This window comes from Struthio camelus, chromosome 1, assembly GCF_040807025.1.
Source record: "Struthio camelus isolate bStrCam1 chromosome 1, bStrCam1.hap1, whole genome shotgun sequence".
In the NCBI taxonomy this organism is placed as follows: Eukaryota; Metazoa; Chordata; class Aves; order Struthioniformes; family Struthionidae; genus Struthio; species Struthio camelus.
In genome coordinates, this window is record NC_090942.1 from 38,957,713 (window position 1) to 38,985,603 (window position 27,891).

General features: G+C 40.2%; 1 protein-coding gene across 1 annotated transcript in view; it reads left to right on the top strand.

Annotated features, from left to right (window-relative positions):
• The first annotated feature begins 3,219 nt into the window (after positions 1-3,219).
• The window catches only part of LEMD3 (LEM domain containing 3), a 49,917-nt gene continuing 25,245 nt past the window's right edge, over positions 3,220-27,891 (top strand). Inside the window, exons 1-3 of the mRNA XM_009671775.2 lie at positions 3,220-4,897; positions 25,592-25,629; positions 27,773-27,839. Coding sequence (XP_009670070.2) covers positions 3,310-4,897; positions 25,592-25,629; positions 27,773-27,839 — 1,693 coding nt within the window. The 5' untranslated portion in view covers positions 3,220-3,309. The remainder of the gene's footprint in view (positions 4,898-25,591; positions 25,630-27,772; positions 27,840-27,891) is intronic.

Here is a 27,891-nt window from a genome sequence, read left to right on the forward strand (position 1 = left end):
CTTACGAATAGGTTAATACAGTTTGTTTTCATAGTGAAGAGTGATTTCTCCCTCCACATGCTGTCTTAAGAGTAACTATACTAGTTCCTGGAGTTCTGTGATTTGTATCTCACCTTTCATTCAAAAAAAAGAAGAAAAAGCACATTCCTACTCTGCATGGTGATCCAAGAGAATATGAATGTGATTTGAGTGTACCTTAAGACTCAAAAATCAAAAGGTAAATAGAAAGACACCTGCATTTATAATATTATGAGTTTTACAAGAGGTTTATATTTCTTTTAGATGTGACTCATGATTTCTAAATGCTTCAGTTAGGCAACAGTGAGTAGTACTGGGAATCAGTTGCATTAGTTGCTAGAGAAAGTTGCAGTAACAGACATTTTAATCCCAGAGAGACTATCATTCATAGACTCTAAGTACTTTCAAAAATATATAAACAAACTTGCAATCAGGAAAGAAAGATAAAAGAGGTATTAAGATACTGCTTGAAATCCCAGTCCCAGTGAGGTCAATAGAAGTAGGACTGGTAACTTCCAGAGGAACACAATTTCACCCAGTGGTAGAACTAGAAGTTTCCTTGGAACGCCAGTCCTTTAAGGATGAGAGGTGAAATATAAAACACAATATCTTGTTCAAAAATCAATAGCCAGTTTTTCCTGATGAACAACAGTCTCTACAGCTAAGTTTAACCAGAATCTCCTTTCAGTAACTTCTTAAAAATCTCCTATCTGGATATACTGATACTAATATATGATATGAAATAAATGGGGAAATTTTGGGTTGATAGTGGAACTATCCTAAGTTCAGTATCAACCACAAGTCATATTTTAAAACATTTCAAAATATTTTGGCACACAGAGATTTTAAAGCATGACTCGGAATATACAGACTTTTCGTTAGCTGTTCTGTGCATCTACATGCTATAGTTTCAAAGTGATTCATTTATTAACAATTCATAGTATTTACTTTCTTCCTGCTGCTAATTAAACAAGTTTCTAAACTAAATGATGCCATTGCTGTAACAAACAGATGGAACATACGAGTTGTATTGGTAAGATCATAGATGGTACACCTCTTTTAGGACAGCATACATTCTTCTAATGATAGGAGGGTAACAAAGCAGGTGTTAGCCAGAAGTGCACTTGTCGTAAGGATATTGGATGTGGGACTGACTGCTGCTGGTTTGGCCAGTGTCATAGGTAGCCTGAGGTAAGCACTGAGCTTTGAGGGGGCATGTTGTCTTTGCTGTATTTCAGCTTGCTGGTGGAAGGTGTGGGTTGCTTCTCCCTAAAGAGGAGTGGAATATTGGAAGCATGTCTCATGGCATTTGGGAACCAGCTAGCTTCTTATAGATTGGGTGGCAGGTCAGAGTGGGTGCATTTACGCGACTGGTTTAATGCACAATGGAGTTTATTTTGAGTGTAATCTTACACTCGAGGTTCTGTGTATTGCACTTATGCACAATACTGCTGCACGTGAAATGGTTCCTCTCCCAGTGAAACAAGTATGAAGTTGTGCACAGTGTTGCCATGTAGAGCAACCTAGTAATGCAGAACCTTATATAGTGTTTTTCAGCCTCAAAAGTTATGTTAAAGGAGGCCTAGATGAACAATAGGATTGGTTCTGCATTTCCTGGTGTGGCTGGTCAGGAATGGGGAACGAGATGCAGGAATTAATCATCACCATTCATCATCATCATCATCACCATCATTATGAAAGATGGCTTCAAGTCACTCTTCTAGCTCTGCAGACTGGCTTGATCTTCAGCCTGTAACTGCCTCATAGCTCCTCTACCGCCTCCTCTGCAAATGCTCCTCAGGAACTGAGATTAGCAGCTTCAGTTTTGAGATTAGCAGGGCACATCAGCACTATCCTCACAGGAGCAGACTGTGTGAGGGAAATGTGGAACTGTTCTTGTGGCTGGATCTTGTTCTTGGATCATTTCTGCACGCAGTTAGACAGCCAGGCAGAGGTAGGTCAAAATGGAAACTCAGCCTCCTGCATTTATGACAAGTCGTAGGTAAACCCAGGGTTTTGTCACTACGGATGGGTAGATAGAGACCCACAGAGGTCAAAAGGAGATTTTGAAGCCTCCACGTGAGGCCTGTCAGTGCTGCAGCCAAAGGGGCAATCCAAAAGAGCTACTACATGTCTGACGTTCAGAGAAGTGCCCGTATGCCGTATCTTTGTATTGGCACAAATATTTTGACAAACATACACGTTTGTGTATATAGATAAACAGATAGTTTGAACTGTAATATATTTGAAAGAGTATACTATTCCAAAGAAAAGAGCAAAACGCACCTGGGCAGTTGTAAAGTTAGAGAGAGTAATGCTCAGCAATTGAGACTCAAGAGGCAGTTTCTCAGAGCATTCACTTCTTCACACTTCATCTGCCTCCTCACAGCTGTGCTGTCGTGATGCCGGACTTCTGAGTAAGAAAAGTTCACGGAGTGCATCCGCAGAAATGAGCAAACAAAACAAAAATGGCCCCAGAAAGGTGTGCCGACGGGCTCTTCTTCGGATTTCTTTAGCCATTACTAGGCTACATTTGTATCCTTACATGGTGTTAAAAGACTTCTAGTAGTCGGTCTCGTTCACTACCGTTTAACACAAAAGGATTTTTAGTCAGACGTTCAGCTAGCAATTTAAGGTATGTTTACTGGTGTGACTGTTCTAGACTAGATCCGCACTTGCAACTGAAAAAGCGACTGCCAATAACCCTCGGCTCCTCTCGGTCTGGCACCTGCGATTTCCCTGACCCCCCGGCGAAAACGTCGCTCACAAGCCGGGGGCACAGTTTTGGGGGTCACGGCCAGCAAGCCCTCCGGGGGGGGACGACCTCCTCGCCTCTACCCTGCCCCCGCCCCCGCCGCGGGGGCCGGATCTCCGCTCCGGTCCCCCTCTCAAATCCTAGCGGGAAGCCCTTTACACTACCGGGGGTAGGGAGGGGTGAGGGGGACACCGGGGCCGTCGCCCGCCTCTGGCGGCGCCGGCCAGGCAGCGCTGACGGGCAGAGCAGGGCGGTGCCTCCCTCACGGGCGGCTCCAGGCGCCGCGCGCGCCAGCGCCACCTCCCCCCGCCGGCGAGGCAGCCGTTAACGGGCGGCGGGGGAGCGGGGGAGGGGCGGCCGGCGCCGCGCTGCCCCGCCCCCCGCCCCGTCTGGCCGGAGTCCCCCGGCGGGCGGCGCCTGCGGGGTGACAGACAGGTCTAGGCCACAGCCGAGTGCGCACGCGTCAGTTCCGGCGGGGAGCGCGGCGCGGCGCGGCGCGTGGGTAGGAAACGCCGCGGCGGCGGGGCGAGCGGAAAATGGCGGCGGCGGCCGCGCAGCTCACGGATGAGGAGCTTTTCTCGGAGCTGCGGCGCTTCGGCTTCTCGCCAGGGCCGGTCACCGAGAGCACCCGGCCCGTCTACCTGAAGAAGCTGAAGAAGCTGCGCGAGGATGAGCGGGCTGGGGCCCGCAGCGGCGCCAACAAGACCCGGAACAGCAACAACAATAACACGGCGGCCGGAGCCGCGCCGGGTGGAGGCGGCGGCGGCGGCGGCGGCTCCGGGAGACCGGCCCCGGGCGCGGGTGCGCGGCTGGTCGGCACGGAGCACCCCTACCTCCCCGGGGCTGCCGCCGGGAGCAGCCGGAGCCGCGCAGCACCCCCTGCCGGGGGCAGCAAAGTGCTGCTGGGCTTCAGCTCGGACGAGTCGGATGTGGAAGCCAGTCCCCGGAGCCAGGCCGGCGCCGGCGGCGGCGGCGGCAGGAGGGAGCGGGCTTCACCCCTCTTCCGCGGCCTGAGGCCTGCCGCCCCCCACGGCGCCTGCGGCCTGAGTAACAGCTCCCCGCCGGAGGAGGCGGCCAGGCGGAAGCCCAATGCCTGGTGGGGGGCGGCGGCCCGGAGACCGGCGGCGGCCTCGGCGGGGGCTCAGCCTCCGGCTGTGAGGGAGCCCGGGGACGGCGACGAGGATGCAGGGGAGGAGGAGGAGGACGACGGCGACGAGGAGCAGGAGGCGGAGGAGGAGGGCGAGCAGCAGCGGTGGAAGAACCGGACTGTGAACGGTAACCGGCTCCTCTCCTACGGCAGCAGGGACAAGTACTCTGACTCCGAGGAGGAGGAGGCGGCGGGGGCGAGAGCCAAACAGCAGGTACCGAAGGAGGAGTCTGCAGTTCGCCGGCCCAGACGGAGCCTCAGCAAGTCCCCTGCTCCATTCATAACAAGCAAATGCGCTGCAGCCGGCTCTGGCGTGATGGAGACGGGCCAAGAAAGGGCTGGCGGAGGCTGTGGTGCTGGTATAGTCGTAACGAATGACAGGGCGGAGGCGGCTGCTGCCGGGAGTCTAGACAGGGGCAGAAATCATGAGGAAGAGGAGGCGGCGGCAGCGATGGGGGGAGGAGGAGGAGGATGTGAAAAACTGGACTCCAGTTCTCCCACTCCTAGGTACCGCATTGGCCTGTCTAAGAAATCCCCTACAGTACTGTTGCTGCCAGCACCGCTCACAGACGTGGACAGCAGTAAAATCACTGACCCTCCAGGCACCATTAGGAAAACGACCAATAATCATATTCTCAGCCGTGCTGCTGGTAGCTATAATGTTGAATCCAGGATCTATACAGCTACTAATAGCCTTCCCCCGGGTGGAACCACCTCCTCCCTTAGACTCAACCACTCCAATCATACGGGTTCAAATCATACCTACCTGAAAAACACCTACAAGAAGAATCTCTCAGAGCCCGAGGAGGAGCTTCTCCAGCAGTTCAAAAGAGAGGAGGTATCCACCACTGGAGGCTTCAGTGCACATTACCTGTCCATGTTCCTCTTAACTGCTGCATGCTTGTTCTTTCTGATACTGGGATTCACATACCTGAGAATGAGAGGTTCTGGAGTAGCTGAGGATGTAGAAGTCAACAGTAAGTATTAGGTCAAGGGTAAGAGCAGTTTCTTTCCGCAGCTGGATATATTGCTGTTAATTCTATTTTGTACTCCCAGGCATACCTTATTGAGCAGTTCTGAGTCCTACTTTGATATAATCTTCCTATGTAGGACAGAGCACAGAGAAACTGACTGGTGTTCCTTAAGTGGTATGCTAAGCTCGCAAGACAGCTGAGGATAAACCCAGACTCCTGGCCATTCCCTGCTATACTATGTTTTCGTGCATGTTTTCTTTTTCTTCACAGAGCAATTTCATGTGTTTTGCTCAATATAGCAGATGTAGACTCAGTAGAGAATCAACGAGGTAAAGCTTTATGCTAATCTCACAGTAACAGTCATGCACATTTGGCTGTCTGGGATTCCTGCAGGGCTAAGATTTGACTGTAATTGTACAGTAGTAAAGCAGGTTATTTTCGTTTGTGTATATTAAGGCTTGAAAAGAATGCTGGGTTTAGATGATGCTATACATTTAAAGATAAACTTACTGCAGTGAATGATGGAACTGTCATATATTGTTTTCTAATGCACTCTTCTTTTTTCTAAATTTAGATGAAAATGTGACTATATGTGCAGAGCTTTGGTTTGAATTATGTATATATATATATATATAGCATGCTTTAATTTTGGGGGGCTTTAATACATGGAAGCAACTTCTTGGGACAGCTTTAGAAACTACCATTTTCTATTCACAAAACATACAAAAATGGAAGTGTACCACCTAAGGATGGTGACTCATGCTAAATCAATTTTTGGCTTCTCTGAAATGGACAGTGGCATTTCTAGTATCAGAAAGAAAAATCATATCATTGCTGTCTTAATTTCTCATGAGCAACCTTCAACAAGAGTGCAAAGGGCTAGTCTTGAGATGTGAAAGTGTTAGATGGCCATTGAGGACTTGCATTGGTTTTGAAATGATAATTGTGGAAGGTATGTGGGGGTATGTGTTTCTTTCAAAAGATAGGAGGGTTGTATACAAGTATACAGTGCCTTGTGTGAAGCAGTTCCACTCACTGTTAGATTGGGGCTTTTTAGCGCTGCTGTGTTATTTATCAGAACTTCACAGGGACCTACCAGGACCGTCAGCTCCAAGACTAGATGATACAGGGCAGAAATAGGGTTTTTTTTGTTCTTGTTTTCCCCTTTTAAACTTTATTTATTGCATTGTAATAGTAGAATAGCTTTTGATTCTGTTTTGCCCTCTTCTGTGGGGGAGGGAAGGGTTTATTGTTTAGGAAAGACAGTAGCAGCAAGAACTTTGTGTTTGGCACAGTTCCACTGCTGTCCACACGGCTCTTAAATAACTACAATAAGGCTCTTCTTGTTTTTTTTGGGAAGGTGGCGAACACATGCAGGTGGACTGAAATAGATAGAGTACAGTCTGAGTATTGGGGCTATTCTTACTGGTCTTCTGTGGTTAACTTCTGACCATAACTGCTAGAGACATAAATAGACCTTCTTACAAAGCACTGATGAGCTGTGCAATTCCCACTAAAGGGTATTGGATTTTTTTTTCCCCTCTAATCTTAAATTCTGATGATTTTAGTGGGGAAGGTCTTTCAGCCTGCTGGGGTAAATTTCCTAACTGTCACATTCAGCAGGTGATTTAAAACTTGTCTGCCATGCTGTTTGATTAATCTCAGTGGCTATGCAGTTAGCAATACTACTGTGGGGGGAGGGACAAAAAAATCTACTCCGAACTCGTCTTAGGGAAAAAAAACTTTGTTTTGAAGATGTGAACTTTCTTACAGGGTATGTCAAACCACTGTACTGAGTATATTGCTCATAAAAAGTTAACTCAGTTGGAACTGATAAATGAGGAAAATTATTCTCTTCTACCCCTTTGCTTAGGTTAAGCTGCCCCACCAAACATCTGGTAGTCCTGTGTTGCTTGGCAGTTCCATTAAGCTAGTTCATGGCCTTGCTCCTGCTCATTCTCTTTTCAGTTGGACTCTTGAAAGTGGATTCCTGAAGAACTGTTTGAACAGTGGCACTCACCTTTCAGCTGCCCTCTTTTCTCACAGCCTTGAGCTTAGTCACATAACAAACGGGAACTGAGCAGAACAGGGCCCACTGGAAGAAGGAAACAGAAATTTTTGTGGCAAGCTCCTGGTGTAGTATATAGGAGCAGGGCTTTTCCCCCCTTCTGCCCCTTCATAGTACAGTAATGAGCAGGAATTTATCTGGCACATATGCAAAAAAACCAGATAGGTCTGTAACAGGCAAGAATAGACAAGACAGGCCAAAGAAGACTGGTTACTACTACTAGTTTGAGAGGAAATCCATCTTCTGTTAGATGCTTCCCCAAACTTAGGTACACTCACAGAAGTGTAAGTGTATTATCTGTTTTTCTCATAGAAGCAGAACTGATTCATACATTTTTACTAAAATAATAATGTATCTGAAGAAACCATCTTTCAATTAGGTAACTGAACACTTTTTTCCCCTTTGCCTTTTAAAGATGAGATGCAGTTGGTTGAGGGTGGATGCTAAGTTTGATTATGAAAAACTCAAGTTATGTTCAACTTGAAACTGTTATCATAAAAGATTCTGCGATTCAGTGGACTTGCAGTATATGTGCCTCCTGAATTACCACAGTTATTATGACAAAACAAAAAGGCTAATGTTTGTGTGTTTGGGGTGCTTCTCATTTTTCTTTTCCGGGGGAAAAAAGTGAAGCACAGTGATCGTAGTGCTGATTGTCCTAATTGGTTTCATTTCATTTTAGGAAATGAACAAAATAATCAATGTGTCACATTCAAAATATCTTAATATTAATCACCAAGTACACCCAATATTAGCACTTACAGTATTTGTCGGGTTGTAATCTGACAGCAATCTCAAGATGCTTGTGATGAAGGAGGCTTGAAACTAGGTGTTGAGATTGAATTTAAGCTAGGTAGAATGATATGGATGAAAAGTGACAACAGGAAATTGTTTTGTAAAGGGTTGTCACATATAATGCATAATCTGCAAATGATTTCTTATTCAGAGTTCTACAATAGCTATGAAGAACTTTAGCTTTTGCATTCCTGGGATAGAAAATGTTGAAAGAAATCAGAATTGGACTATTTCTTCTGTGTATAACCTGTGTATCATCACTTGAGCTAAAGTGTGTTTTTATGCATTTAAGTGATTAATGTACAAATAAATGTCAACGGGGCTTTCCCAAAAGCATCTTAAGCCATTGAAATAAGTGACTATTTAATTTCATGTGAAAGGCTAACTGCTTGAGCATATCTTGAAGTGCGTGCTATCTCTGACAGTGTTGTATGTGACAAAGATCAGTTTGGGCTTGGTGTTGGTAACCTCATTCACGTGACTCTTGCTGTGAGCATATGTCACTCCAAAATATATATCTCACTCGTGCCTTCAGAATACTGTATAAGTGTATGTATTACTTGCAAAGCAAGCATAGTGTTCATCCCCTCCGTCCCCCAAGGAAAAGAGCAGATTTTGACTTTTGTCTACTTTCTAGGGTTCTTCAAATCTTGAAGAGTCAGGTATCCCTTCTTATTTGGGTGGCTGGAAAATTCACTTCAATTTTGATTTCCTGTACATAGATCTGAATTGAGGAATATGATGTTTTCTGCTTTCTCTCACAGGGAAGCATCTGCGTTGCTTCATTTCTTCTTGATGCTACTCTGAGCATCTCAAGTGGCTGTAGGTGCTTCTGGGAATTATCTTTAAAGCTATTTTCCATGGAAAGTTGATACCAATATCAGATCAGTAGGCATACTGCTTTTAGGTTTCGTATACCTTCTAAAGGATTAGGGTGCTAGAACAGGTGCTGTTCTAAGGTTATAGTCTAAAATTGACTGGAGTTAAGTTACTCTAACGGTGCCCGCTCCAATACTTTGTCTGAGGAGCAATTTTTGTAGTATTTTTGTGGGTTTTTTTAATACGTGTATAAATATGTATATGTATGTGTATTTTAAATGTCTGGTGTTTCAAAGCTCCTCTTAGAACTTTCAGGTAGTTCTTGTTTAATATCTTAGATCCTTTTTTAGGAGAGATTTTTGGAAGTGGCCTCTCTAGCTAGTAATCTTGTTTTTTCCATGAAACTTGTTACAAAACAACTGCTAGAAGGATAATCCTTAGTAGATCTGCTACAATTTGTGTTTTTAAAATGTTAATTTAGGGAACTTTTAGTAGTCGCTTATATTGCAAGTGGAAGCTTGTGCTTAGTATGCAAAGCACAATTTTAAGACCTTAATTCAATTCCATAGATGTTACTTTCTTCTAGCTTCATCTCTCAGACTTTAAAACTTATATGGACTTTTATAGGGAGAACTTCATAGCTAAGAAATTAGACTTGCTGCACACAAGGCAATAAAAGACATGGATGTTAACTTTCTTATAATGGCAGCTGCAAATTACTATTACAGTGTTTTAACAGTTATCTGTGAAATACCACAGCTCTGCCTGCCTTCTGTGACCATCCTCTCAGAAAAGTCTTCCTTCCTGACAGTATTGGCTTCAATGGGAAGCATCCAAAATCTGGATAAGGCATGCTTACAGAAGAGGAAATAATAAAAAGAGGAAGCAAAACTACAGATTCAGAGAGCTGGTGTTGTGTGGCTATTAATGTTGCCTTTGCTTCGGTGGTAGCACTCTGACTTATATTTGACAATATATATTTGACAACTTCTTCTGTTGACATACTAACACGTAGCTCTGTTTCACTTTCTCTATATTGCTTTAAAATCTAGTCAGCAATTACTTCTATTATAGGTGATTCAAAAGAAAGTCTTGATGTGCATCTTAGACTAATCTCTGTTGCAGCTGGCCTCAATTAGACAAACTTCTGTGATTTGAGTTTTGGATCGAGATCCATGTATCCAAAACCAACCAAACAAAAAAACCAACCCCCCTCCTGACCTTTTTTATAAGGAAAAGTGACACAGAGTAACTACTTTTCTTTGGGATTCTTGACCTTTTTAAACTCTAGTCTTCCTTATGATGCATCAAAAATAGCTCTGAAAAGTGAGGAACAAATTTGGCCAAGACTTTGACCCAGTAAATTCCAAAGGAATGTTACCTAGTGCAAAATAGTTCAGCTTAGCTGACTACTTTGAATCTTTACTAAAGGATAGAAAACAACCTTTTTACCTTTGCAGCATGTCTGTGATATATGAAAGTTGTTTCTTTTGAAACAAGAATGATGCTATTTCAGAATGTTTGTGTTTTAAGAATGCAGGTGTTCCATGCTTCCTTCAGAATGTTATGGGACACACCAACACACAAAAGATGGATGAGTAGTACTTTCTCTTATGCTGACACTCGAGAGGTTTTCACAATGACCCTTTTTCAACATCACTATTGAAGGATATGCTGTTCTGTGAAGTAAGTCATGAGATCAGAACTAAAGCTACCTCTTTGGGATGTAGGAGTGTGAAAGAACTGTGGTAGGATTTGATTTCATAACGTATCAAAAATTAGTTGAAAGTTTGCACTGCATTCTTTAATGCATGTTACTTTCCCCAAATTCAGTTTCTGGTGTGAGAAAGTTAAGGGTGGTCTAGTATTTGAATTGCAGAGTAATACAGAGGAGTACTTACAGAGCATTACAGAAAAGACAGGAGTGGGAAAGCAGAAAACAAGTTTGTTTCCTCTGTTAAGAACTTGAATAGAATTGTGTAAGCGTAATGCACGTTTCTTTCTGCTTAAGGTGGATATGTACAGCAATAATGGCTGTAATGAAAATTTTATAAGGATCCATTGATACCCAAAGTCTTAAAGTTAGTGTAGCATTGTAAGAACCCTACCTTGCCCTGTTTCTTAACCTTTAAGTATTCCAGTGGGAGAGGAGCAACATGCTTCCAGGCTTTCTGTTCCTAGGGACCAGTTGTGGTTCTAAAAACTCATGTACGTTTAACTCCTGTTGACATCTGTGTTTCATATGGGAGTGTTAGGTGGCAAAACTTTGACTTAGCTGCTCACTCAGCTAAGCAGGCAGGAGCGCTAAGGTTGTACCAAACTGAACTGTCTTGCTGCTTGACTTGTGCTTCAGAAATAGTATGAGCACAAGGACAGGCCAGAACTGCAGTTTCAGAAAGTTGTTTACTTGTCTGAGCTTTTTTGTTAAATGACTGAATTAAGCAAGTATGTCATTTTTTTCTTAATGAAAGTACAGTTCCAATGCTGTGGAAAAGCACGGGGTCCATTATGATCTCAAGGCAAATGTTTCTGCCACCTTTAAAATTCATGCAGGTTTTAAATCTTCTGGTAAAATTAGTTGTCTGTTGTGATTTGTGGTAGGGTGAGGGGAGTAAATTGACTGATTAGGAGATTGCAACATCACAGTACATTAAGGAAAAAAAGCAAAATTTCAGAGAACTCTCATGTTCCCTGAGAATTTCGGTAGCAGTGATCATTGTCCTTACTCTTCCTTTTTTGACTTCTACTGTTTCAAGAACAAGGTCCTAAAAGGATGTATGGGTTTTCTTGATACTAGAAATTCAAAAGCTTCTTTTTGAAGCTACTGGATAGGTGAGGCAAAGGTGAGTGTGATACTAAACGGAGGCTGTACTTAAGTGTGGACTCTTTGTTGAGGTAGAGCTTAATTTAACATATTAAGATATACTTTAAAGTAATTAACAGTTTAAAGTAATAGTTATATACAATATATTGATATTAGTGTATACAAATATCTCAGTCAAAAGTACCCAGCACTAAAGTGTGTGTACTTAATAAGAGCTGAGTCTAGGTTAGTATTTTTAAGTAGATGAATGTATATACTTGTGAGTATAGCAGAAATGAGTGAGCTGAGAGTTGGAATTTTAATAGACTTTAATAAAACAGCTTATCAAAAAACAATTGTCTGGCAATTGCACAGCTGCTGGTAGGTCTAGAATTGTAGGAGAAGGTGATGAAGCCTTTAGCATAGCTGTAATAAATGAGGGTGTGGTGTAACTCAGCCTCTGATCAAAGTAACCTTGACTGCTTTTATAGACTTCTGGTTTAGAAAAACTTGGAAAACAATCAGTGTGCTGATGGAGGAAGCATACGGATGGATACAAGACTAGATGGGAAAACCCCTGCACAACTTGGAAAAAATATATGATAACTTTTTTCTGTGTAAAAGTTCTGCTCCAGGTTGCAATGTTAAGTCCTGTTGTAAATGTAAACAAATAATTATGAAGTTCTTGAATGACCGTGGTGATAAGAAGAAGGCTTTACAACGATGTCAGTATGTTGTCTGTTCCTGGAAGATGGAGAATTACAAAACAAATTTGACATTTTGACTGGCTGCTATGCATCTAAGGTCTCTTTGCACAGCTGACTGTTCCGATGAAACACTGTCTTAATGTTGTCTTGGTACTTCTGCAGTTTTTCTTGTCTGAGCGAATAAAGGCTTTTAGTTCACATGTCTAGTCTGAGATACTGCTAGTATTCTCTTCTAGAAACTTTGGTGACTCTGAAGAAGTTTGCCCATTCGGTAAGCTTCTCAGCCCAGCTGGAGGACTTGGAGACAAATTTAGGTAATAGCACTGGAAGGTTAAATCAAATATCTTTAGGTGACTTGATCATACTGTGTCAGAAGAGAGTGGTGTATTCACCAAGAGATACAATTTGTAATAGGGTGTATAGTGGAAGGGAGGATCCCGTGGCCCCAACCTACTGTACTCTGTGATTTTTCTCACTTTGCTTTTGGCGACTCCTTTTCTCCAATATCCTTGTCATTATCTCTTTCCCCCTGCTGGGCTGCACTTCCTGCACCTGCTTGCATGTTTGCAGTCTACTGTGGAGGTTGAGAGGATAAGGAACAAATGAATGTGCAAGTATGCAAAGTATGAAGCAGGAAAACTGGGGATGACTGCTGGGCTTAGTTTATTGGGGGAGATGTGCTGTGACGTTTGGTGTTTTGCAAAAGCAAATACTTCATTTTGCAGAGGAAAATTTTCTGCTTACTCAGGATCCTGTTGTGATACAAGTATCTTGAATAAAGCTGCCTTTTTGGAGTCTTAGTGAGCTTTTTCAAATGAACTAGTGAGAAACTGCAATGATTAGAAGGCTGTATCGGGGAGGGAGGGGAAGAGGTGCAGGTTAAATATTTAATAGAATTAAATTCTAGTACTTACCAAGTATCCTATAGGATCTATTGAATTTTAGTGATGCTGTGCTAGACAAGTAAGAAATGGGATGGTTCCCAAATGAAAAGATGAAGAGCCTTTTTTTCTCACTTTTAGAAATAGAGAAGTCAATTTACTTCGGGGGGGGGGGGGGGGGAAAGGACTCCTTGTCATAGAATAATTGTTTTTACTTTGACTTCATTCATACCACCTTTATTCACTTACGTCTTAAACCCTATGTAAATAAACCCTATATTACTTATGATTTCCCTCAACCCTTCCTTTAGTGAAGAAGTGCAGGAAAATTTTAGACTCCGACTTCGGAGCACCTTGGGTAAATGCAGCATCAGTCTACCTTTGTTGGGCAGTTTACTGAGTAAGACATTATCACAAAAGGACTACTGAGATGGGCTGGATAAAAGTCATATTGCTCCAGACTAGCTTTTAAGACCACATCTGAATGTCTTCCTTTTCTCCATGAAATAGTATTTCTTTGAAGGTTAGCTACATCTCTGACTTGTTCATTGGAGAAGCCTCAAACTGTTGACTTCAAAAGTTAATGTATGCAGCTACGTGTACTTTCAGTGGGCTTTGTATCAAAACCATGCACCTTAACTGTTTGTCTCCTCCGTACCCATCATCCCACCATGTAGTTTCTACCATAAAACGTTCCAGCACGCTCATTCAGCTGTGTTCATCCCAGTGCGTCTTCACCATCATCAGGCTGCCCAGCGCGAACCCTTCATGTCCAGTATTCCCAGATTTCACGGCATATCTCCAACAAACTAAGCTCTATGTTTATCTGAATGTGTGGAAATTGTTGGTCATTGAAAGTAATAATCTAGTTAAGCCTAATCTGGAACCTACCAACAGAAATTTAGCAATGGAACACTTACTGTGAATGAGAGATTCCAAACATCAGAAGTTAGATATGTGGTTATCCTTACCAGTTGCCTGAAACACCTCTTTTGTTGTTTTTTGTTGTTGTTTTCTGAATTCCCAGCATGTTTTCTGGGAAATGGCAAAATAGTTATCATCAAGCCTTCTGATGATCTCTGGCACTTGATCTGTATTTAAAAATAGGTTGTTCATTCTTATTCTGGCAGCATGCTTCGGACAACCACAAGAGATATTTGTTAATTTTGTTGAATAACAGGCTGTGCTCTGCTGTTTGATTAAACCTCTGAGAGGCCTTTTTTTAGGCTTTGGAAAAGCAGAGTAATACAGACTGGAAGGCCAGTCTGGCTCTCTTCTGGTGTTTCTCACGCTTGCAAATTCCTGGGAAGGAATTTACCATTACTCTGTAAATAAGAGAAGAATGATTTACAAAATTTCCTAGTACGATCTTGAAAAGAGAGTATCATGTTTGTTTCAGTATCAGTTTGAATCTGATATATGATCCAAATACTAGATCCATGGAGTATTTGAATGGAAAAGGGGAAAAGTGGAAGCTCATTTTTTTCAGAGGAAGTTTATGCTGCCCGGGAGAGACTTGCTTAGCTAAGAAAATGAGGTTAGGTATGTAGATTTCCTTCTGGAGAAGGAGCTAGTCTCCCTGCTTATTTTTTAAGTTTTGTTTCTTTTATCTGTAAGCATATGAGGTACTGCTTATCCAAAAGCTGCTCTGAATAAAGGTATTCGTAAGTATCTTAAGGATATATCCTTATCTTAAAGATAAATCCATGCTTTGGTATTTCATATTTCCTAGCAGCAGGACAGACACATGTTCATTCTGATATAATCTCAGAAGAGAATAAATTGGAGTGTTGAGAGCATCTTAAAGATCCATGCTGCTGAATTGTCTCTACAGTGTCCTTTGAGCCATTAGTCTTTCTCATGGAAAAGCAGAAATACCAGCCTTTTAAGCACTCTTGAGAGCTTACCCGTTCAGAATGGGCAGATGCATATGCATAGTCAGACTCAGTGTTCCTAAGTTTATTCTGATCAACGCCTTTTAAATTTGACTCCAAAGACAGTACAACATGCAGAAACGCAGTAGACTTTTTTAGTTTGTTCATATTTAGCACTACTGTACTCTGGAATTGGACAGTGTGACTGCTAATGTATCTTTGGATTCATAATTTGAAATATTGTGGTCTGTCTCAGCTCTTGAGCTAAAAAGGTGTTGTTTATGAAGTAGCAAAAAGAAATGAGCAGATATGGGTGCACATGTACCCATGAAGGTAGGAAAAACAATGGGATGTTAAATCCAGACCGTTTTATTCGACTGTATATAATATGTGATATTAAAGTCATTACTTTTGGGGGAGGCAAACTGGAAGAAAAAAATCTCATCAAAGTAGCAGCCCTGGAAAGGACTTTGCCTGGTGATTTGAGGTCCAAAGGCCAAATGCAAGGGAATGAATTGGTGATGTGTGCTTTGCCATTTGAATGATGAGAATGTTCTGAGCTGCTTTTTACACAAGCCTTGGGCTCAAACTCCTAGCTAACCTGGCCTGCTATGCTTCCTTAAAGCATGAGTTAAGTAGTTTAATTTGGGGAAGGAGGGTTAAGATTTTGTGAACTTTATTTTATAGTTTAAGCTCCTGGCTCTGTACTAAGTAGTGATTTACATATTACACAACTGCCATTTATTTACAGGTAGCCAACTGGGTGGTAAGATTTTATTGTCTTCATGGTTTGAGATCTTGAAGACTCGTTTCCTCTTCCTTTTATTCCTCTTCTTTACTGTTTCAAGAAATTCATCTGCCATCTAGGAAGGATAGATTCTCTCTCCTCACTAGAGCCACCTGGCTCGGGAGAAGTGTATACAATATTGCCAGAAGATTCATCTGCTTAATGTATGAACATCTCCATAGGTGTAACCTCTTTGACTAATAAAAAGCAATTATGGTAAGAATATTAAAAGTTTTAATTGAAGCAGGCCGTTGAGCTCAGTATAGGAACCCATGGCATATGTACAAGAATAACAGTGATGTATGGCTGTGTGGTAGTCCAGTTGTTCCTCTTAGATCATAATTCTTATTTGAACCAGCCAGTTCATGCTGTCAAGTAAGTGCAGCCTGGTTGGGGGAGAGACCCGGGAAGGTTAGCCAACTCTTTAAAGTCTAGATCGGTAAGAATGGAAGTTTTTGAATACCACCTCCTTTTCTCAAGTCAAACTGGTATGTCCTGAATTATTGCTGAGCTGTTTTGAGCTTTCTGTATTTCTGCCATACACATGAGCAGTTTTCCTTCTTTAGCTAATATGGAGATACTTCTTGTAACATGGCTGTTCCCGCTGTGCACGATCATCTGTGTCATGACAGAGACCTGCCAGCAATGACCTCTCTAAGTCCTGCATGGCAGTAAGGTCTTACTTCTCCCCATGATACACTAGGGCACCTATTTTTGGAGTTTTACTGCCATGTTTAGGCTTTGTATAGAGTTTCCATACTGACTACAATTGAGCAGATCTGCTGCTCATAGCACGGCAAGCACTGATAGTCAGATCAACGTGTGCTGAATAGTTAAAGGGACAGAGACCCAGCAGAACCCCTATTTTAAATACAGAAAAACTGTGTGTGATCAGTATCTTGATTTTGGTAGTATGTCTTTGCTTTCATGATTAAGGGTCTTTTAAGGGTTCTCCTGTCAATGCTCTTCACTTGCATGTTACCTTTAGGTACTGTAAAATGTTTATAGTATTATAGTGTAGTATTACCTCTATATTTTGTAACTGAAGTCTGTCTGGAAGAGGAGATTGGAACTGGATATGTTTACATTGGAAACCCCTGAAGACAAGAATCTTTCCTGCTTGTGCAGGATCACTGGGGTGCTCCTATCCAGACTGGGCCCTCTGGGTATATTTACACAGTATATTTAATTGAAGATTTCCATTAATTCCTAATCCTTTTCCATTAATTCCTAATCCTTCTGTGTTTTAATAAAAATTGCTTTACCCAGTCTGTTCTCCATCTTAAACTTTGAATTTTAAGGAAAGCAAACCACTTGCTAATTTAACATTCTGAACTGCCTGTGCTGCGCTGTGTTTAAGGTGGAGTTTCCCCTCGTTCTGAATGTCTTTGTTTTTCACTTTGCTCATTTATTGAAGTCTTAGTTTTTCTTATAAAATATGTGGAACTAAAACTATTTTGGGAGAGGACAGAAGAGGGAGAAGAGCTATTACAGAAGCCTGTTGTGATTCTTCTGCAAGTGAAAGTATTCTCTATCCTTTGTCAAATGCTGGTAGGTGTCTGAGGTATAATGTTTTCCCCAGTTATGTTTTGCTACTGCTAATAGAAATAGTGTTAGAGTTTTTCTCCCCCTCTCTCTTTCATATACAGACCCACAGAGCCTCTTCATTATTGGCTAGTTTAGGAATGTAATATTACCTAATTTTTGCAGTGCATAGCAAATGCACTTCTCCTGAGCCATTTTTTCCTTAATACTACAAAAAGTATATTTCCATGAAGAAACAGCTGTTAGTGTTGTATGATGGTAAAAGAATGTATGTGCAGATTCTGTTGCTGTAAAAGGCTTGCTTTCACTGGGAGGAATGAAACTGGAAAAGGTCATACTTTATTACGAGAACCTTTTCAGTCTTCAATGAATATTGATGGTGAAAAGTGACTTTGTAAATGACTTGGCTTAACGTGCTCTTTCTTCAGTCTGCTCTTTTACTGAGTGTGCCCCGCTGAACTTAATGTTAATGTAGGCATACAGCAGATAAAATTTAGGATGAAGACTAGTTCCGGGTTGGATGTGGCAACTGGAAATACTGTTTTGAGTGTTTGGTGTCTGGCTACCACTTTGTACTTGTTATGATTCCCCACCCTCACCCCGGTCAGGGGTATGAAACAGAAGCAGTCAGTTCTGCCCCAAGTTCTTCCCTTTCTACAGTACTGGAGGCTTAACTTGCAGTCTTATTTTCTGGCTGATAGTGTGCTCTTAAGTTTGTTCTGCTCTTTGGGGCTGTATCAGTTGTTGTTTGGGCTCATTTACCTGTTGCTTCATCTTTTCCCTATAGTTATTTTTATACAGTTTTTTAATAGAAAAAGTGAACATGTTAGCAACTGAGAGCTTTCCTCTCTTCTTCTTGCACGCAGGCAGGTTGCGCGTACATTCTTCCTTTTGAAGCAAGCAGTCTGCACTGTAGCTCCATAGGGTTTTTTCTGAATCTCGCTATGGTTGATGATGGGAGTGATGGGAAGTGATGGGAGACCACAAGGAAAGAAAGGCAGTCTCTTGATTCTTACTTGCACGTGTTACTTTGAGGTATCAACTTGGAAGACTTGGAAGAGGTAGTTCAGGACAGTAGTTTCTAGCTGGTAGCAGTGTTCATGGAGTAAAAGTGGCAATAACGTAGACAAAACTTTCTGTGAAGAGTCAACTCTGATGTTTTGCCAACTGTTTCAGTTTTGGATTTATTTAATGTAATTGCAAAATTTTGCAAGACCTTTTTACTTTAAAAAGGTCAAGTTCTGAAGAACTGACTTAAGGCCAACTGTTCACTGTTCCGGTTTCCCAGTACTGGGATATCTACAGACAGTGCACAGATTTCAATATTTTGCTTTATCTAAGTTCTTAGTGATCAGAAGCCCTGAAATCACAAAAGTTTTATACTAAAAATACTAGGCTAAATCTGGTGAAGCTGAACAATTTTATGAGAAATTCTCCCAAAACACTAGTCTCTATTCTGAAATATGAACTCAGCTTGACATGACTAAGAGCATATTTCAACATTCAGACCTATACTAACCAGTACTTAAATAGGCAAGAGCGGGTAACTGCGTTTCTAGGAAGAGAGATACGACTATAAAAAAAAAAAATAAATAAATAAAAATCCCCCCCATATTATGAAGTAGTAAAAAACACAGAAGAGGGATTCTGGCATGTCCTGTCCTCTTTACTGAAAATAATAAAGGCTATGCTGTTATCGGGACTGATAGAACATGTGTCTAAACTGAAGTGTCTATCACAGAAAATATTTTTCATTGCTCTAGAGGAAGGTTTTGTCAAAAAAATTGGTTTCAAACCATTTGGTTACAGTTTCAACACTGTCTCACCTGCTCATGAACAGAATGAATTCAAGCGATACAAGGGAAAACTATACTAATAAAAGCTCTCTAAACTGACTGAGGTTGTTGAAAAATTGACTTAATTGGTATTAACTTGAAGGAAAGATTCAGTTCTCCAATCCTTGTAGCAGATTGTGCTGCTGTCGTTCAAAATCGGCACGGCCGAGGACCATTCCAACTATAAAGGTCCAGCAGGTTGTTCTTTTGTGAGATGTTTACTGATGTAGAAATATCAAACTTGATCTTTGTGTGCTTTGGAAAAAAGTATCTGTAGATAAGGAATTGTTCAGCTTGATGTGTGACATAGTGTCTTAATAGCAAAGCACAGAGATTTAATCCATTGATTCAAAGTGGCTTCCTGCTGAATTAGAGTAATCTGAAGATGGAGGTCACATGCACAACTATTATGAGTGTTGAGCAATTGGACAGAGGAAAGTAAAGGCATTTTATTTAAGCTGTCTGAGACATGGGGCTCTGGAATCACAAAGGGACTTGACACGATTGCTTTGTGGGAGATGCTCATAATAAAGCGTCCTGTTGGGCTTTTAAAAGAAGTTTCTGCTAAGCATGTACAAAAAATTGCATGGGCATCCTATTAATTAACATGTGTATCTTAGGACCTGTAATAACTTTCTTGCTTGCTTTTTCCTTTTTTTTTTTTTTAACGTATAGTAGCTGAAAGAGATGGAGTAGGACCATCCTTGACACATACACAGTACGTGATCAGATGGAATCAGTGCCTAATCTGAGTTACTGAATACAAATTAAAGATCTACTAGTTGAAAACGCTCATATTCTAAAATGGAGACCTGTTTCCAAGAAATAGGCTGCACTAAAGGCCTATCTTGAATAGCAGTGCTTCCAGTAATGTTATTTGTTCTCTTAACAATACATTATCCAGCATATATTTTCATCAGGAAGCAAAAAGAGAGAGAGAAAATTCTAATAGAAAGCCTTAGGTTATCTGTTCGTTACCTTTTACACCACCTTTTTACAGGACAAATATTGGGGGGAAAAAAATACTGCCTCTGTTTTGGGATTAGTCTACTTGTCACTTGGGAGGTTGAGGAAAGAATAGTTTTCTGCTTCTAGGGAGGAACGCTCTCCCTTGCTCTGGAGAAGCTGCTAGTTTGGCAGCATGTGTTGCAGTGTACCGTCTGTTTGTGTAGACAGAATTTGTCACTTTGTCTGTATCTTAGGTCACATTGAGAAGTCAAAGGGCAATGTTTTCCGATTAATTGGATTTGTTCTTGTCTCTGCAGCTGTGGCTTTGCAGCTCTTTAAAACTGCGTTGGAAGCATACTTTTTAGTTTATGAAATCAAGTTATCTGTACTTCCAGAAATAGATTATGGGATTACATTAGTTCCATTAAGAAATATTAGCTTGATGTTTCTTAGTGGTCAAAAATAAAATGCAATGATAGGAATTTCTAGGAAGGGAATTGAGAACAAAGTGTATTTGAGAATATATATTGAAAACATCAGTAGGACACTTATCAATCTATGATGCTGTGATAGTTTGAATAGTGTCCAGTTCTGGTCCCTTACTTCAAAAAGGATGAAACAGAGTTGGAAAAAGGTTCAAAGAACAGTAGTAGGATGGTCAAAGGCATAGTATGGCTTTTATATCAAGGAGGAATAGGAGTCTTCAGTATGGAAGAGTAAAGACTGAAGGAAGGGAGATGAAGTAAAGGCATGAGTATTATGGAGAGGCTGAACAGGATCTGATTTGGTGACCAGGAGTTAACTAAATTCCTTATTTTGGTACCATATTAGTGGTATAGTTCTGTCTTATAAAAATACCCTGGCTTTGGACATAAATGCTGAGTTCTGCCCTGTATTAGAAAGGAAGAAAAACTTTGTGCATTTATTTTTTTTTCTTGGTATGACTGCTTATGAACCTGTTAGTTTTTAGTGCTTATCCTGTTAAGACTCTGAAAAAGCGGACTTGTGTATTCTTGAATGTCTGTAATTAGGCTACAATTTCATGGCTGTTGAAACATGCTTTGAAAAAAGAAGAAAAACCCCACTTTGTGCTCTCCAAGCTTTTCCAGTTGAAGTAAACAAAAAGAACCCCGTAAATGTCCTTGTATTTGTCTGCAATTGTTACCAATGTATTAGACAGGAGAAAGAGATAGGGATTCAGAGTGGATTTATTGTTACTTTTAAGATGAGCTCTTCTATATAACACAAAGTCGACTTTGCATGTCAATACTGACTTTGTTTCTATTCCTAAAATTGAGTATCCCTGTGAAAAGACTTAGTATGTGTATTTGTGCTGACAGCTTCAACTGGAGTGCTCTGGAGGTGTGACCTTTAGCTTTGTGTTGGTCACTTCTTGTTGTATGAGAGTAATAGCCAGTTCTGCCATTCTGAGGGCTTCTGGTAGCCTGTAAGTCATCATTTACAGCTTGTTCCAGCAGTGATACATGTAAACTAGATACCTTTTTAAGGGTCACTGGTAGTCTTTTCAGTTAATCTGAACAATAGTTCTATGTCTCTTTGATTTCTTCTGCAGGCTTGTTCAATAATCTTGTCTTGTTCTTGATTAATTAGCATTGTGTAAAACTTTAAAGAAGGTCACTTCTCAAAAATGGAATTTTAAATAGCCTATACCTGTCTCCCTCTGTCCCTTCCTGTTCTGAAAGTGAGTTTCATTTGGCGATGTTGTCCTTTAACAGCATACGTTTACTTCTTTTGTAAGTCTGGCCAAAGAATCTAATTAGCGCTGTACCTTGCTAGGAATAATCCACTTTCTTCCTCATTTATCACTTTTTTTTAAAATGCAGAATGTTTAGCTATTGTAGCTTATTTGGGGAAGTATGTACAGTTTGCTTTCAGTCTGTTTTTTGAGGTGCTTCTTCAAATGAAGAAGCATGAATTATGAAAATAATGACAATGCTCATGGGTGGTCAAGTAAAACTGGCATGCTTTTCAGTCTCACTGCTGGCTGGGGACTTCTAATGGGCTAATGAGATTGATCTCATTGCCATGTCCAGGTAGGGTTTGTTGCATTCTTCCTTTCTGAAAGTAGTGGATATGTGTGTCAGTTGGCTGATCTGGGCTTAGTAGCATAAACAGATGAGAACTTACTCTTTCAAGCTGATAAATAAGAAAACATTGGTGCTTGATAGGTTACTTTGAAGGCTGGTAATTCCTGCTTATCTGGTAGAGGGTCTTGAACGCTTTTTGAAGAGAAGACTTGGAACTGTGATGCGTTCACATAAGGAATGTTTCTATTAAAAGTTAGAGTTGATTATGTTTATATTGGTAGAACAAGAAATTATTACTATTTAAAGTATACCTGTATATTTTCAAGAATGATCAAGAAACTTTCTCAACCAATAATATTGATTTAGTGTATTGAAATACCGTAGTCTCTTGGAGTTGGTGAAAACCATTATATCTGTGATCAAAGCAAATGAAGGGATTTGGATAATAGCTTAGATCCTGGACAGAATCAAAAAAAGGGTAGATTGAGAGTAGAGGAGTTACTAATGTGGTGAAGGGTTAGCATTATGAACTCCAAGTTAATCAAGGTTATGTAGTAAATTTGTATTGATTAACAACTGTTGATTGCATATGCAACTGATATTGCTGCAGTTGCCTTTAGTATATTTGCATTCTTAAGGCACCAGACATCTCATGCTATAATGGCATGTTAACCAATAAATGAGCTACACATCGTATAACTGGCCACAAAATCACTAACTTCAGAGACGTCATGGAAATCACAGTGTATGAGTTATAGTAATGTGCTACAAGGATTGATTCAGTATTCTGATAGCTGAACACTTTCCTCTAAAATTCTCTGTATTTGTGAAGGAGAGGTAAACATTGACATATCTAATCTGGATTGCTTGGTAAAATTGATATTTTGATTTATCCAAATATGAAGTTGCTCACATGTGAGTGTAGTCTGGGTGTCCTCCCCCCCCCCCCCCCCCCCGGGATAGTGATGCTGGGGAAGTCTTGAGCCTTCACCTAATTGCTGTTACTGTACTTGTGTATGTAGAATTGCAGCTGATAGTTTTCACATTGCAATACTTGAATGCCTGCAAAGATGCATTTGCATTACAGTGCATTTCTGTCCCATGGCTTTCTTGAGTGCTAAAATCTGTGTCAGGTTTTGAAATCTACACACTATTTTTTCTTTCCCGCATCCAAAATCTTATAGTCAAAATATCATGTATGTTTAATAAGGCTAACTTTGTGAAGAGCCCATAATTACATAATTATCCAGTCTGGGTAACTAATGATTACACTTGGGGTTGGCAGTCATCTAATGCCTTGGCTGTGTTTCCCTAATCCCATTTTAAGCTATTTTAGATGAAAAGTCTAGTGTACTGAAAATGTTCTGCTGGGTTAATGAATGAAATACGTAGAAGCTTTGCAAAGTTCATGGTTTGGTCATCTAGTAGGCAATGTCTGAGAATTTGTACCTGTAAAACAAATGAATGAATTGGTATAGGGTTTGGTTTACAAGAATGCTTGAGCATCTCTTGCTTCCATCAGTTTTAATTAATCTGATGGCAGAATCAAGTATTCAAACATCTCTGAAAATTAATCCCTGTGTTTGGATTTTTTTATTTTTGTTGGTTTTTTTCCTTCCCCCTTTCTGTGTCAGAGGAAGGTGAAATGCATGTTATTGGGCAGGTGGCACACTTAATTTTCTCTTGAGGCCAGGTACATGGGCAGACCACCGTTTGCACGGTTTCAGAGTCACACTTTCTCCTTGGCTCAGGAACCGTTTTAGTTGTCCCACCGTTTTATTTTGATACATTATTTGTTGGTTGTAATTGTAGAAATGTGCTCCTTTTTATTGTTGAATGTACAAACAATGAACAGTTAACGTTCCCCCTTCAGGCTTGCCTTTCAGAAATAAGGTGAAGCAGGTCAGTGTTTGACTCCTGACAGCAATGCTATGGAGGTTTGTGCAGCTGATATAAACGAAGTTGTCTTACAAATGATTCCCAATTTTTTATTATAAAACTTTTTTTTTTCCCAGATACGTACTCAAATGCTGTTACACTTGGCAAAGTTAGGGTGCCTCTGATTTCAAGTTGATCCATAGTTTCTCCTTTTATCCTTCCTCTCGCTTAGGGGAGAGATCTGGTGCCTCTGTTTACTTCTCTTATTTTGCTCATATATAACTAAATTAATTGACCTCAGCAAAAGTTGAAGTCAAATCAGCTGACTGACAGGGAAGTAGCTCTTGATGCTTTGTGAATATGTATGTGCATGGGAATGCTTTATGCAAAGTTGAACTGGTTAGTGGTATCAGAGGCTCTTGCTGAATACCTGCAAGCAGGAATGCTGTGAAAACAGAGCTGCTGCTAATCTGCTAGGTATTGCTTCCATCTTTTCAGAGCCTCAGTATAAAGCATTACATAACGCAGGGTACATTATTTAGAATAGCTTGGGGGAATGGAAATGTATTTACTGGAGTAAATGGTATTACATATTTCGAACACTGTCTATGTAAGATACTACTTGTGTTTTACTCCGTCTTGGTGTTGCAAATTGAACTGCAGGATTTTAAAACACACAATTCTTCCCAGAGACTTCTTCCAGAAATAATCTCTGTGCAAATGCGTCAGATCTAGAATACTTCCAAAAGAAGATTACCTTCCACTACTTCTGGTATGAAATGAAGTAACTCTATGTGGAGCCATGCCCCTTCAAGTGCTACCTGTTTTTAGTCTGCTTGCTAACATCAAAGTGATGAGATTTACTGCCTAGACCTTTGACCTTCAGATTTCCCAGGACTTTTCTTTTAATGTGTTTGTGCTTGGTGTGGACTAAGGCCAGTAGAAGCTTTGTTTCCTGTTTCAACAGGACATAGAACCGCTAATTTCTGCCTAAGGCCAAACTGTGTGTGAAACAGCTTGTATCATAGAAAGGTAAGACAATAAGTTTTAGTGGTGACTGCTTCCTCCCTTCCTAACTTTTCAGTCATTCTTAAAAACTGAAAGTGTGGCACAAATTACTTGTCTAGTTTCAGCTTGAAGAAGTTATTGCTATAATCAGGAAGAATATACTAGATAAGCTTACATTTTTGTGAGCTGTGGAAACTTTTATTTAGAAAGGAGGGAATTTAGACACATTGTACTCTTCACCTAGGCTCTCATTGTGTCATCTCTTACTCCCATCAAAACAGATAATGCTGATGAGTTGTACAGCTTTGTGCTGCGTGGATTATCCTTTAGTAAAAAAACTTCATTTTTACTTGTGTGTTAAACAATGCTAAAAGTGTGTAGAAACTTAAGCGTTAAGATTTCAATGTATTTGAGTAATTAAAGCAAGAACTTAGCAAATGACAAGCCCAGAACTGGTTTTTGCTTGCACAGAAATAATAGGAAATTTGTAGGTGTACAAGACTGAAATGCAACTGCCGGCATAGTACAATATAAAAGGTGCAGTTAAGTCAAGTGTTAATAGCTGTCTGATTGTTTGTCATATTACGGATTTGTTAGCTTTTATCTAAGGGATACAACAAACTGTTATAAAACTAGAATATAGATATACTTTAGTATTTTCAGACTGTAGAATGAATTATTATTTTTTTCTTTTTTGATAGTTAAAAATCCCTTCAGTGGAAAACTGCAAAAAATACAAGTAAGTAAAACGGTTAATACTGAGATTTTATTCTGTCAAATAATTACAGAAAGGTGCAATTTCAGCATGTTTTGCATGAGTTTAATACGTTTCTTGCCACTTAATGTTTTAACTTGTATGTGTGTGTTTCTTCCCCTCTCCCCTCCAACCCCCCAAATCTCTGGCAGTGTAACTAACATTACAAGATTTGCTGCCTCTTATGCTGGTTATTTTATATAAAATGTTGCATAATTTTTGTTGCAGAACTATGAGGAGAAATTGTACTGTCATGAGAGTTCTGAAACTGAATTTATCAGTTTGTCCCTTACTAGTTCATGTACATATTGTGGCTTCTCAAGCTTGAAAGGACAGCTGATAAGAGATGACTGACTTTCAAGCTCCTTGATCTCATTTAGTGGGCACAGAAGAGCAAAAGTTAGCTTCTTTTAGAAAATGGGTCAGATAACTTGTCTGTTTCACTTTTTTTTCTTTTATTGCTTATTCTTATATCCTAATATTCTGATTGGAAGAATGAATAACCTGTTTGAGATGTCACCATTAAAGGTGCCTCTGTTGTTCCCAGTTTTGCAGCATTTATTTTGGTGGTCCTCTCTTCTGGCCTCCAGTTTTTCTGCCTGAACTGTAAACATAGTGATCTGCTTTCTCTAGGCATTTGCAAGTACCACAAGACAAATTGTGTGGATTTCTTTTGTTTGTTTTTTTTTGTTTTTATTGCTTTTGTCTAGAACTGAGCTCTTCAAAAAGTGAATTGTTACGTATTTTCAGTGGGTAGCCCTGGCTAGTCCCTTGGAAGAAAACATTTCTGAGTGTTTTGAGCAAATTTAATTTTTTAAAGGAAATTCTGAAAATTCTTTCAGAATGATGTTTTAATAGTGCAGGGAGAAGGAGCCTTGCACATTGGATGCAACTGCTTAAGAACCTGTTTTGTTTGTTGTTTTTCTTCTGTGAGTCTTGTCTGCTGTTCCATAGTAATCTTACTCTATGCTTGATTGTTAGCTATGAACAATTCCTTAAGTAGTCCATCCATTAATTTATGAAATAAGAGCTCACTCAAAAATGGTGCAGGTATCTGTCTCATTGTATACATTAGTGAAGTTACGGGTATCCAGTAACAGATAAATTGAGCTTAGAGCACTGTTGTTCTTTAGGTTTGTATTGAGTGGGTGTTAGTAGTGGCTATGTAGAGGTGGAATAGATTTTCCTCTTCTGTCATGCCCAATATTTTCCAGTCAGGAAATGAGTTAACAAGGTTAGCTAGTGACAGTTTTGTAGGACTAAGTGCCTGTAAATACCAGAGGTAGTGCTGATCATTTTTGGCATTGCCTGTGTGAATTAATTTGTCAAAGGTTTGATCAATGAGAAGAAGTATTCTGGTTTTTGGTAGCAGTTTTATTTTAAAAGTTGTCCAACTTGGTGCTATTGCATCAAGGAATTATACTAAAAATATACTCAGTATTTTGGACATCTGTTGATCTCACATCTAAACAATGGAAAACAACTTTCTTGGCATATTTTCTGAATAAAGACTGTAGTCTTATCTCAGCCGTTTGACTTGGCCACTTGTGTCAGAGCCAGGTTCAAAAAAACTTTTAGAAGAAGAGCCTTCGGTATTTGGTGTGTGTAAATGCACATTCTTCACCTTCAAATCTTGAATAATTTGTTCTGAGTAAAATGCATCTTGATACTATTCAATATCTTAGTAAAGAAGCTTGCCTTTCTTCAAATAACAATTACATATTTCATTTTCATGCCTGTTCTGGGAAATAGGTCTTATTATACTAGTAGCTTATGTAGGAAGTGTGAAGAAGATTTTTTAGACCAGAGCTATCTTGATTTTTTTCAACTGAGCTTGAAGTTTGTTAAAACAACCTTCAGAGTTGTCAGTTTTAACTGACAGGTCCATTGGAGTACAGGTAGCAATTTAGTTTAGTTTCAGTCAAAATCTGAAAAAAAGATATTGTAAATACTCTGATTCAAAATCTGTTCCATACGTCATTGTTGATGCATGAAATACTATGGCTGTCTAGCTGTATTAAAAACTGCTTTTCCTGATGATGTTAAACTTTTCGGGGTAAATGGAAGAAAATGATTCTCTTCTAAGATTTGTTTTAATGTTAATGTTTTTTTTTTTTCCTAATTCTAGGAAGATGAAATAAGTCTCATGATGAACAGCTTATATGCACTTCATGATAAATTGGCACAAGTAGCAGGTAACCGTTTTAAAATACTGTGACTAAGAGTGTTCTAATACCTGTGAAAAAG